This window comes from Anabas testudineus, chromosome 1 (genome assembly GCF_900324465.2).
Source record: "Anabas testudineus chromosome 1, fAnaTes1.2, whole genome shotgun sequence".
Classification (NCBI taxonomy): Eukaryota; Metazoa; Chordata; class Actinopteri; order Anabantiformes; family Anabantidae; genus Anabas; species Anabas testudineus.
The window spans coordinates 11016244-11028787 of NC_046610.1; the positions used below are offsets into that span (position 1 = coordinate 11016244).

At 39.4% G+C, this 12544-nt stretch overlaps 2 protein-coding genes and 1 non-coding gene across 3 annotated transcripts; 2 read left to right on the forward strand and 1 right to left on the reverse strand.

The window, feature by feature from the left end:
* The first annotated feature begins 2192 nt into the window (after positions 1 to 2192).
* On the forward strand, positions 2193 to 7881 carry tacr3l (tachykinin receptor 3-like). Its single transcript, XM_026360519.1, is given in 6 exon segments — positions 2193 to 2660; positions 3031 to 3219; positions 3323 to 3473; positions 5896 to 6092; positions 6180 to 6351; positions 6353 to 7881. Coding segments are annotated over 6 exon segments (1158 nt in total). The 5' UTR covers positions 2193 to 2292; the 3' UTR covers positions 6434 to 7881.
* A 205-nt stretch (positions 7882 to 8086) lies between these two features.
* si:ch211-145b13.6 (ecto-ADP-ribosyltransferase 5) lies at positions 8087 to 11182 on the reverse strand. Its single transcript, XM_026360521.1, has 5 exons — positions 10984 to 11182; positions 10604 to 10729; positions 10028 to 10125; positions 9230 to 9927; positions 8087 to 8519 (listed from the first exon to the last, which is right to left on the reverse strand). Exons 3-5 carry the CDS (start codon positions 10085 to 10087, stop codon positions 8432 to 8434), a joined length of 846 nt encoding a protein of 281 aa, XP_026216306.1. The 5' UTR covers positions 10088 to 10125; positions 10604 to 10729; positions 10984 to 11182; the 3' UTR covers positions 8087 to 8431.
* A 571-nt stretch (positions 11183 to 11753) lies between these two features.
* On the forward strand, positions 11754 to 11826 carry trnaf-gaa. Its single transcript has one exon. It is a non-coding gene; the product is annotated as a tRNA-Phe (tRNA).
* The last annotated feature ends 718 nt before the right edge of the window (positions 11827 to 12544 follow it).

The following is a 12544-nucleotide window of genomic DNA, read 5'->3' on the forward strand; positions in this document are numbered from 1 at the left end:
AGGAAACTCGTTTACTTGAAGCAGAAGAAGGAGACATTATAAGAAGTGGTTCATGAAAAGTCCCACTCACCTAAACAATAGGACTACACGTATTTAAGGTGTGAAAATAGGGGAAAGACAGACATGTAGAGAGCTAAACTATCTTCATTATCATGTCATGTATCATCTTTCCAACGTGTATTGACTGCTATACGGCTGCAAATTGTTTGGCTTAAATCAATTTGTCCTACTGATTTCAATACATTTATAAACTGCTTGGTAAAAATAGTATCATCAGCTCACATAACGTCAGTAACTGTGTATGTGATAATGAATGAAAACCTGAAAGCCGCTGTTTGTCCAATATGAAGTGATTAAAGCTTCTTATGTACACAGCACGGAAATGTATTTTTTATTTTGAAGTTGCTAGAAGTTGTAATATCTGACAAATTAGACACCATCCTTTACAGGAGACAAACAATTGGGAAGCAGTTTGATCTTTAGTAGTGCTTTGTGTTTAACATTTACCATTTAAATGTAAATGAATAAGGAGCGACTGCAGTTGTCAGGTAAAGTTAGTGGACTAGAAAGTCTAACGTCTTCAAGAAATACAGTAGAGTAGGCGTACAAAGTATCCGTGAGTGGAAAGACCCCAAAGACTTGTCTTAAAATACAAAAAAGTACAGTTGTGTTTTCTTCGTTGGCATTGAATTTGCTCAGCTGGGAACTTCAGCTTCTCCTGAGATGATAGAGGAGGAGACAAACCATCCAGCTCAACAGCACGGGTTGTGGTTTCCAAACGAAGAGATGACACAATCTAACCCGCCGTGTCATTTCAGGATCATGTCAAAATGTCATCTGTTTATTTTTATGCCCAGTTTATCGTACTGAGCGCATAAATGATGATGAATAAAGACCTTAACAAGTTTACCTTTCCCCAGGCTAATGTGTTACCTCGACTGTGCGACTGCTTTGAACCCATCGCGTCAGTAAATTTCACTGTTGTTCGCTTTGCACTGATCAAACTTAATTCTATTACACACAGATCAGACGCAGCCCCCCTGCTGTTAGGCCCCTCCTGGTTGAATGATGCCTCAATTATTCATACAAAACAGAGGAAAATGATTTTGGAAGAAGCTAATGGTATTAACAGCTGTTAGTTAATGGCTTATGACCTTTGTACCAGGGAGGACGGGGGCGTGTTTAGCAGAGGTTTGAACAGTGACATTTGAGTTAGGGAGTGGCCCAAAAGAGGTGGCCTCTGGGTAATGAGGTCTTGCTGAGAGGAAACAGACTTTTTGACCTTCTTGTAGTCTCAGTCCCAGTGTGCACAGCTTGTGTATGTTTATGTTTATGTTTATGTGTTTGTGCGCCCTGAAAAGAAACAACCCATAACTTCAGAACCTGCCCGTCCACAGAAGATGTTCTTTTTATTGTAGGGGATGAAAAACTACAATGACTTGTGTTGACGATGAGAGTGTGGTAGAAGAACAACACACTGCACAATGGAGCTCATGAAAACAAGCTCAGCAGGTGCCGTTTAAGCTAATTGACAGCAGCACCCAGCAGGAGTAGGAGACACTAATTGGATATTTTCTGTGTGAGGCAGATGCTTTCACTGGCTTCAGTCTGGATTATAACACTGCAGTTCTTTGGTTCAGGATCTCCCTGGTGTGGTCCAAACTTGAATTTCCAAGGTGAATGCCAAAATGCTGCTTCAAAAGCTTAATATGAGTATAGGGGGGGTGATGATAAAGCTTTCATTTGAGCGTAGTGACATGACTTTACTTTTAGTCTTCTTTTATTTTAACCTTTCAGTTTCAGTTACACAGCTTATTCCTACGTTACACAGACAAACGTACGTGCATCAAATCCTGAAGCTATAAGCTTTGAAATTAAGGATTAACTGTATCACACTGGGACTGATCCAAGGCATCAGACGGCTCCGTTGCACGACATTAGAGCTGTCTGATGTTTCCTCTCTTGAATGAAAATACAACAACAAAATGACCACGATGCGCACCTGTTGATCCGTTTTGGATCATTTCACATCATCCCAAAAATGAGTCTCACATGATGTCTTTTAATGTGTGAACCCAAACTAACCCAGCAAACATCAGACACCTGCATATCCAGACGAGACTAAACGACATAACTAAGTGACAGCAGGGAGTGGCTGCGGCGGGACCACTCTCTCTGTCTCCGTGGTCACACGTGGACCGCGCGCGTATGTTGCGCATCAGAGGTGCCAAAGTGACTTCCATCCTCTTCCAATAGCGGACTGAGACAGATCCCAGCGAGGACACCTGAGGAATGGCCACTGAACGGGATGGGTTCAACGCCACCAGAAATCTGACCAACCAGTTCGTGCAGCCGGCGTGGCGCATCGCGCTGTGGTCCGTGGCGTACAGCACCGTGCTGGCGGTGGCGGTTTTCGGGAACCTGATTGTGGTTTGGATTATTTTGGCGCACAAGCGAATGAGGACTGTGACCAACTATTTCCTTCTCAATCTGGCTTTCTCCGACGTCTCGATGGCGGCTTTCAACACGCTGATCAACTTCATCTACGCGGCCCACGGAGAGTGGTACTTTGGAGAAGTCTACTGCAGATTTCACAACTTCTTCCCCGTCACTGCGGTGTTCGCCAGCATCTACTCCATGACGGCCATAGCCATCGACAGGTAGGACCTGTGATGTCCTTAATAAATTAGAAAGTTGGATCAATTTGTTTTACTTATTTAAATATAGTCTGTGTTCAATATTTGACTATTGGTCATTTGGTGCACCATTAATATTATTGTTTTATTAGCTATAACTTAGGTGCAGTACAGTGCAATAACTCTTTTTGTTTGTGTTGAAGTAGTTTAATACACATATCTATCTCTGCATTGCCAGTGAAGCACAGTGATCTACTCTGTAGTTGTGATGATGTCAGCTCACACTATGTTTCTTGATTGTACAACATGCAGAAACTGCTCTTCCCTAACGTGCGGATCCACTGGCTTAATTAAGTCCCAGCTTCATGACAGTGTTGTGACCTCTGCCCTGTAGGTACATGGCCATCATCCACCCTCTGAAGCCTCGTCTGTCAGCAAAGGCCACTCTGGGAGTCATCGTCTGTATCTGGAGTCTGGCTGTCATTCTGGCCTTTCCTCTCTGCTACTTCTCCACAACTCGAGTTTTACCTCGCAGAACCATCTGTTATGTGGCCTGGCCCCGCATGGCCGACGACCCCTTCATGTGAGAGCACCAACCCCGACAACCATCTTTTTTATACCTTATGTCAAGCTTCGTCAGTATATTTATTATAACACACTGCTGATTTTGTTCTTTACTGGTGCAGGTATCATATCATAGTGACAGTTTTGGTCTACGTGCTGCCCTTACTGGTGATGGGCATCACCTACACAGCCGTGGGAGTGACTCTGTGGGGAGGAGAGATCCCTGGAGACTCGTCTGATAACTACCATGGACAGCTCAGAGCCAAGAGGAAGGTAGATACAGTTTATTGAGAGCATTTAAACTCCTTATTTGAAGATATTTAACCAGATAAAACAAGTTGATTTATTCATGTAAAGTGCTTAAAAGAGAATTACTGTTAAAAACACAAAATAATAACCTACTTCACAGTTCAGAGGCAACAACAGAACACCCGGCACATATGGTCTGGACTGTCATTGAACTTTTTGTTCAGACAACAACTTGGCATTTAACTGGCATTTATGCATTGTATTTACCTGGTCGTCTAGCAAGACAGCTGCGCAATACTTTGACTGAGACAAAACATGTAGTGAGATTTAAAGACAGACGTTCAGATAAAGGAAACCTATAAAAAAATACTACAGCTAACATCAGTAGGATACATGTTTCATAGGACTACAAGCATGAATATCATACCCTGGAAATCCTCAACCGAAGTGTTAACATGTTACATTAGAAAAGCAAACAAATGGAAAATGTTGATGTATTCTCTTATTGCTGTCCTGTAATTTCCCAGGAGGAGAGGCACCACTGCACAAAAGTAATAACAATACGTACGTATGTGGAGAAATACCTCTGCTGGTTGGGGAGGAAGCAAAACACATTGTCAGGCAGAAAAAAAAACAAAACAAAAAAAACAGATGTTATCAGTAGTGTGATAAAGTACTGGAGACCACTTACAGCTTAGACGAGGGAAAATTGTCGTGCAGAGCTCCAAAGCACATTAGCTTGGTGCTTTGATGGGAATTCATTAACTGAATGTACCGTACTTACTACCAGTACATTTCTTTTTGTCGTGTATTTATTTCGATTTTTGCAACCACAACTTGTGGATCGGTCCCAGATGCAGCCTGGAAGAAAAGAAAGACATGCAGATGCAGTTGTATTTTTTATTTATTTATTATTTTTGACATCATCGGCCGGACTACACTGTGTGCTTTGCAGCAGTTATTTCGTGGGTTTGGGTTAAACAGGGATTAAGGTCATCACAGCCGTCATGACGAGGATCTATCAAGGCAGCAGTGGGATTAATGCCAAAGAGTACAATTTATTGATAAACACAAATACTGCAGTTAACATGTTGGATTATTCAGACACAGCACTAGAGGTTGGACTGGGGAAGTACTCTGATAAAGGATGTTATGGATAAAAAAAAAAGATTCACCGATTGTCTCTGGATCAGCAAAGTCACTGACTATGTAATATATATAATATATGAATTCAACTTATTGATCCAGCAAACTGTGGCTGATGAAGTAAGAAACAATTTAAACATCACAATAAAACAGTAACTAAGCAATATATTTTTCCCTTCTAAACTTTCTTCAGGAGTATTTCTTTGGTACCACAAACACACAAATAAAAGACCCTTTGTCAGATGCAGGTCTGCCATTTACCATATTTCAGAGGAAAATCCTCCGACAGATTGCTGGCAAAATTGAGCAGAGGAAGATAAAAGAGATTTATAAATGTCAGGAAACAAAGCTACAAGACAGTGTCAGACTGGATTCAAATGCCCGCGCTGACAACATGCCATCTGGGCTGGAGATAAGAGGAAGGTGCTCTCATCACAGTCTCGCAGATGAGCTTCTTCTAATGGCATAAAAGCCTGCCTGCTCCTTTTAACCCCCCGCAGTTCTGCATTGTGCTCTAGCCCGCTGATGAGTTCTGCAGCACACTCTCATCCGTTCTACCTGGAACCTGCTGGGCCTGGTGCGTCATCACTGACCTTTTCCTCTCTTCATACGGCGGCCATTCTGGACTCAATGAATGGAAACATCATTGTTATCACAGTGAAGGTGTAATGATTTCACTTTGTGTGCTTAAATGTGAGACAAGAGCTTAGGAGTGAGGTAGAGCGAAGTCTTTAATAGTTTAACCAAGCAGAGAACGTGTGAGGCGGGGATACAGAGGAGCTACGAGGTATAGTGTAACTATACAGGAGCAGAAAATCACTCATAAAAAAAAATGAAGACAAACTGCACTGAGCTTCAGTTACCTTCAGTATTTAGGGACAAACATTCATCTCTGTCGTCCATGTGCAGCTGGTTTATCAGGTTTATTCCAGAGTTTTTTTATTTTATTTGTTTACTTCAGTGTGCTGGCTGCAGTACTTTTAACCAGCCATCCATATGAACTGCTTTAAAATTGTGAAACGACAAACACTGCAAATATTTATATTAGCTGAACATCTTCACATACAGTACAGCGTGGGATTTGTAATCACTTGCCTTTGTGAAAGTTTAATGTTGGCTTATCTCGCACTCATCCACTGTCTATTAATTTGAATTTAGACTGCAGTACCCCTTTTAAACACTTGATGTCAGTGCAGTGAGAGCAGGAATGGAGCAGCCAGCTGACTGAAGGACCACATCATGACAGAAGGTCTGCACTTTTAACATGGATGAATTGAGCTTTTTCCCTCTGTGCTTGCAGGTGGTGAAGATGATGATCATCGTAGTGGTGACCTTTGCCCTCTGCTGGCTGCCCTATCATGTCTACTTCATTGTGACGGGTCTCAATAAGCGTCTGAGCAAGTGGAAGTACATCCAGCAGGTTTACCTGTCAGTGCTGTGGCTGGCAATGAGCTCCACCATGTACAACCCCATCATCTACTGCTGCCTCAACAGCAGGTGGGTAAAAACACATGTAGGTACTACTTATACATATACACACAACAGGAAACAGTAATTACATGTCAGTGGTGGATTTGGGTGCAGGTTTCGGGCCGGCTTCAAGCAGGTTTTCTGCTGGTGTCCCTTTGTCCGCGTGTCCAGCTATGATGAGCTCGAGCTCCAGAACAGACGACTTCGACCGGGCAACCAGAGCAGCATGTGCACCCTCTCTCGGGTCGACACCAGCATCCTCAGCAAAGACAAGAGCACTTGTTCCCGTGGACACAGGTCAAGATTCACCTCTGAGCCCAATAATTAAAACAGTTCCTAGTTTGTTCACCACTACAGGAGAGGCATGACACAAAGATATTATGTAAAGTGAAAGTGATAGATGCATGCATGTAGAAACGCAGCTAGAAGTTACCTATTTTAGTCAGGCCTGATCATTTGACGGACATGATATGCATATTTTTACTTTCTGTGTTACTTGGATATTATCTCAGATGTGAATTATGTTTTGCAACGTTTAAGCCTCAGAAATCGTACATATAACACAATCCTTATAACTGCAGAGGTGCCTGAGAATCATCACATTCGTACGTTTTACAAATCACCAGTAACTGCTAATAGACAGTTTACTTTAATTGTGTCAAAATCTAAATAAATCCAGAAAAGTATGAAAGGGGCCTCAAACTGATACACGCCCATTATTTGCAGCATTTTATTTAGCAGCACAGTGAGAAGTAGTAGAGAAGTTCCTTTAGTTCTGTTCCTTTATTTCACTTAAAATTAATAATAAAATAATATTTAGTTTACAAATATCTTTTGACCGTAACATCTATCATTGATTTGCTGCACTTTAATGAACATTTAAAAAAAAGTACAGTCTTAGCTGTAGCCTGTTTAAAATAAAAGACAAGTGAAGTTTTAATGTTCAAAACTATTTTAACCAGTGAGGCAGTGAATTAGTGTTTACTTTTATTAAATATTTGTAACATTCATATTACAAGAAAATGTTACACATTTCATTGACATCTTGGTCACTAAATATATCTTTTCTTGTGACAGGTCGTAGCATTCACACTTTGTATGCATGTACTTTCTCTAGTTGTTCTAATTCTAAACACAGTTTGAGCCAAGATATTTAACATATCTGAATTATTATAATATTTAAATACATTTCTGATGTATTTTTACATTAATTGTATTTGCCTATATTCTTTTTATTTTCATCATTCATTATTTTAGTTTCATCAGTAGTTCCTTTACAGTACACAAGTGCTTTTTCAGTTTCTCTGGCAAGAGATAATCTTCTATATTATTATATTTTTAGATATTGCTACAAGGAAATACACATTCTGTAGTCACTTTCATTCACTAAGCATGACACTATAAGACTGTAGTTTATGATGTGTAAATACCATGTGAGCTGAATTTCAGTGCCCTCAAATCTGTTGCTAGTCGGACGTTACTTGCTTTGTTTGTAAATTCATAAAGTGCTTGCGCGTCGTTTTGGACTATTGTAAGGTTTGCAGTATGCATATATTTGAACTTAATAAGTGATGATGTATATGTAAGAGTTTTTTCACATATTGGTGCAGAAACTAATTTATAACCTTTGAGGTTGTAAATTTCTATGAGTAAAATCTTCTATAATGTAAATATTTGTTTAATTGTTGCATTATAATGTACAAACAATATAAAAGCTTATATTGTCCCTATCTGGTTGTTATATTTTGATTTAGTTATTAGTAAGGGTATGTGGAAGCAGATCAACAAATCCTTATTTATCAGCAATGTATTTTTACGTGTAAAGAAGCATCTTATTAGGATCAAATGTCTTTTGAGAGTCGGTTATACTCAAAAACCCAATTCCAAAAAATGTTTTGGTGCTTTTATTTACATTTTACACAACGTTCCAACTTTTGGGACTGAATCTGTTGGACACAAAAATATACTCACTGGCCCTAGTACGTATGTGCACAAATGTAGAAATTAAAAGGCAAGACAAGGAAAGTTCAGCCCTTTATTTAATCTAGTTAGTTTATGTGTCTCTTCTTGTCCTCTACTCATTGCCTGTCATCTTGCTACTGAACACTAATAAAAGCATAACAATATACTGTATGCATATATAGCATGAAAAATAAATTGCCCTACATAAAAAATATTAGTAAACTTTTTATTCTAGTTAACACGAAAAAATATTTCAGTCTATAATTCAAACATGATAAATACGTTTGAAAAAAGTGACAGGATTATATTTTTCTGTCAAAGCTAACTGTGCCCTAACATGACATCACACAAGGCCTCATTATTCAACAAAATAAATAACTCACAGGAGTCTTAAATGCTGGTTGTTATTGTTCAACAATAAAAAAGAAGAAGAAGAAAGTCAAAAGCAACAACACAAGCCACTGGGTGGAGAGGTGAGCTGGAGACCCAGACCTAGAAAGAGAAGTAAGAGGAGACAGATGAATTGTAATTCCAAAAATAACTTGCAGCATTTTCTCGACCTACTTCATACTTTAGCAAGAGCTGCATGTAGATTGACTTTTAAGTTAATGGTTTTGGTTTTTTTATTTTCTAAATAATTGGTTCAGCTCATAATTAGGCCTCCAACCCCAATCAAGCTTAGATGTATGTCTGTCTGGTGTTAAACAGTTCAGTCACATCCAGTTTATAAAGAATTAAATGAAGTCCCTGAGATATTGCCATGACACACATGAATATATACCTTTGATAGCAGATGGGGTTGGGGCATACCACTTTCCAAAAAGTAAATTTGAAGTGAAGGTGAAAAATGTACTTAAAAATGGATTAAGGGGGTGTTAACATTTAAAATCTGATTCTTAACATAGGATTAAGAACAAATGAGCCAAACAAACAAGACAACACATCTGCTCAGCTGCTCATTAATCAATAAACTGTGTCCTCTCACTGTCCATCTGCAAAACCACAGACAGGAGAATCTCTTAGTTGATCGAAATGTTCATCTGAGTGCACTCACATGAAGCATTTCGCCTTTACAAGCAGTGGTTTGAGCTTGTAAAGCACTTTACTGTTCTGAACTTTACATCTCTCTGCCTTCTTGTTGGGGCTATGCAGCTTGTGCGGAGAAAATAATACATATAATTTCAAGGAAAAGTGAGTCTTACCGTGGGAAAAGGTAACAGTTGTTAAAACTGTTCATTCTTGAATGTTTCAATACAACCTCGGTGTATTCGGCATCTCCATGTTGTTTTTTAAATATTCCCTCCACAGTGAACTCTTCAGCTGGAGATAGGAGGGCCGACTTCTTGTCTTTAGTGCAACTATTGTCCCCCAGTTTAGCAAAGAAGCAGGAAGTGATATTAAAAACGATATCGTCGTCCAAATCAGTCGGCACTGCATCAAGGCTTAAATAAACTGTGAGAAATGTTCCAAATCTTACAACTGAGCCAGTTTTTACTTCGTAATTTATCTCAGGCTCTGGGGAAAAATACACAGCTTTGCAATCTGATGAGTTTAGTTGCTTCAGAGAATCCATGAGCAGGAAGTGAAGAGACTTAAAATTAAAGTTTGCATAGGTGCTACTGTTTGTGCCTTGTGTCTTCACTGCAGTGTTGAAGGTATGTGATATAAAATTATCTTCATTAGCATATGTAGATAGTGCCACAGCATGTTCTTTTTCTCCTCCAGGGATCGACTTTGAACACTCCTTATTTCTGTTCCATGCTTGCTGGAAGATTTCACTGTTGTTCAGCTCTTGCCTTAACAGGCCCGAATGAATAAATGTCTCCAGGGCCTCTTTACGGCATCCGTTGTACTGGTCATCTACAGCGTCTGGGGCCATGTCCATTCGTTTTGCAGCCACCTTAAATTGAGTGTGTGATTTAGTTTATATTTTCAAGAGAAACCATTTTATATTTCTAACATAACAACCAGAATGGCTATTTGTAAGAAAAAATACTTACTCTGCAGTAGACAGTGGAGAAGATGACGGCAGCAAGAAGCAGTTTTCTTCTGTCCCACATTTTAAAGGGATCTTCTTATTTTCTATGTGCACAGACCACTGTCATAGAAAAGCATTGCAGGAATAAACTCAGGTAAAAAATCCAATGTGCATAAATGGATCTTTTGGATTGGATTGTTAGTCAATCGCTTTGTTTAAACATGCCCTCAGTCTTCCACCATTGCATCCATCCTCCCCTGGGTTATGGATTTTTGGACTTGTTTCTAAAGTGTGGTTTCTTTTGGCTCTCTCTCCACTTTACCTGTGAATCTGTGCTTGGAATGATTTACCTGTAATTTTTTTCTGGCATGTTAGGTTGATTGTTACAGGGATTCATTAATAATTGCTGCTTTTGCTATAGATGTTTCTTCAAATTTGTGCAGTTCTGTTATAATGACACAATAAAGGCACAAGATAAACAGTAAATGTTGTTACAGATAATGTTTTCATGCATCGTTCATGTATCATGAGATTGACACTGGCTGAAATTAAAAAAAAAAAAAATGATACAAAGAAAACGGGAAATGTTGAAACTTACCTTGAAGCCAAGAAGTAATTTCTAGGAGCGGCTCCAAAAATCAAGTCAGCTCACACTGTGAGCACACAAATGTGGAATAAAACTGAGGGAAGCGAGGAAACTTATCTCAGCAAGCAACTGGTTTTCCTGTGGAAGGAAATACCATGGCATGCTTTTGTGAGAATGTTTATTCTGCTATAGGAGTCTATAAACCACCTACTGCATGCAGTAGGCATATACTCAGTTTATTTTAGCCTAGAAATAAATGCCTAATTTTAAACTAGTAAAAAGTTTAAATACATTTTTAAAAGGGAAAAAAACACTTTGGGTCCTGTTTTTATATTTTACTTTTAACTCTACTAGTTAAAGTAAATTAACACTTCTTAAACTACGTATCTTACCGAATGGACATAATGCTCTTGCTTTGGGTGTTCCCCACGAATGATGCGTTTAAACATTTCCCAATTTGCTTTTTGTTCCTCCTCGTGACCTTGTCTCACTTCCTTCCTTTCTTGCTGATATGGAAAAACCAGTAGGAGCCCGCTGCAGCTCAGAATTGCTGTACTCTGACTTACTGACAGAAGTTAAAAAATCTCTGTTTTATTCATAGCCATTCAGTATAAGTGGTTAGAGCAGGAAGAGCAGAGTCTGACTGACAACATCCTACAGGATTCAAATATAGCCAGGCTCGAGTACAGCATCTGTATATATAGTAATATTTCTGGTGGCTAATTGTGATCAAGCATGAGCTGTGTTTGAAGTGACTACGTGCATTTACATGCATATTCCCTGTACTATACCCCAACTGAAAAAATCTTTCTTTCCAATACACATCTCCCACTTATCATCTGATAAAACAGCTGAAGAAAGCAACAGTGACACCTGGTGGCTTTACCAGACATGACAGGTGAACAACAGGGACAGTGAGTCAGTGCTTAATTGGTAAAAGCCAATTAACCAAATATATCCAACAAACAAAGTGAACCACACAGATAACAGTAAACGATGCTGAAAGTTGACTCTTTACCACATATGTGTAGTTTGTACTAAATAATGATGAAATGAGGCAAACTAACAGGTGGCAAAACTATAATAACTTCACATCTGAATCAACTAAACCAGACATTAGTCGACAGCCGCTGGTTATACAATTATCAACGTCTGTAAACGCGCCGAAATAGCTCAGTTGGGAGAGCGTTAGACTGAAGATCTAAAGGTCCCTGGTTCGATCCCGGGTTTCGGCAGCTGCATGGGAACTCCTTTCAGTGGCTCTGACCTCACCTTTTATTTTTAATTATTCCCACTTCACCCTGTTTACCTCAGACTTCAGGTACAACTGAGAGCACGTTCAGCCGGAGACTCATCAACATCAAGTTCTCCACGGAGGAGATCCTTTCTGCCTGTGGCCATAAATCTTTACACTTGATCTCCCCTCTGTTAGGGGTGGGGGTACTGACATGTTCTTGTCATTCCACCCTGGACTGTTTGTGATGAGAACAACTGTAACAAGACGAAACTATTTCCCTCCGGGGCTGATAAAGTTTAAAGAATCTTGAATCTCACATGCAGCCACTTATCTACCGGTAGGTGGCGCACCTGTGGGTGCCACTAGGGTTACCCCTAGGGAACTCAGCCATTTAAAGCATACTAACTCTTTGTAAGAAGAAGAAGAAGCAGCAGCAGCTCAGATAGTTACTTTTAACAGAAACAGGAAGCGCAACTGTGTTGGATTATTTAAGAATGACAAACTTAATTTATTTATTTGTTTTATTACACAGGAAATAGTCTGATCCATGCACCATCATAGTAAAAAGAAGATGACCTTTATTTTGAAAAATGAAGACGGAAGTCCAATGTGGTTACGCCTTTTAAACACTTCTCTACTTTGTAAAAATAATTGTGCTAAGTAATGTGATAATTATTTAACTAAATCAAGATACAGAGTTGAAAACAAGCTGAAGT

Bases quoted from the DNA above. Each gene is read 5' to 3' on its own strand.
- si:ch211-145b13.6 (XM_026360521.1), bottom strand. From the start codon at position 10,087: ATGTGGGACAGAAGAAAACTGCTTCTTGCTGCCGTCATCTTCTCCACT. The intron at 9,928-10,027 runs GTAAGTATTTTT...ACTCAATTTAAG, and splicing joins TCTCCACTGTCTACTGCAGA to GTGGCTGCAAAACGAATGGA. The intron at 8,520-9,229 runs GTAAGACTCACT...TTCTCTTTCTAG, and splicing joins AACTGTTACCTTTTCCCACG to GTCTGGGTCTCCAGCTCACC.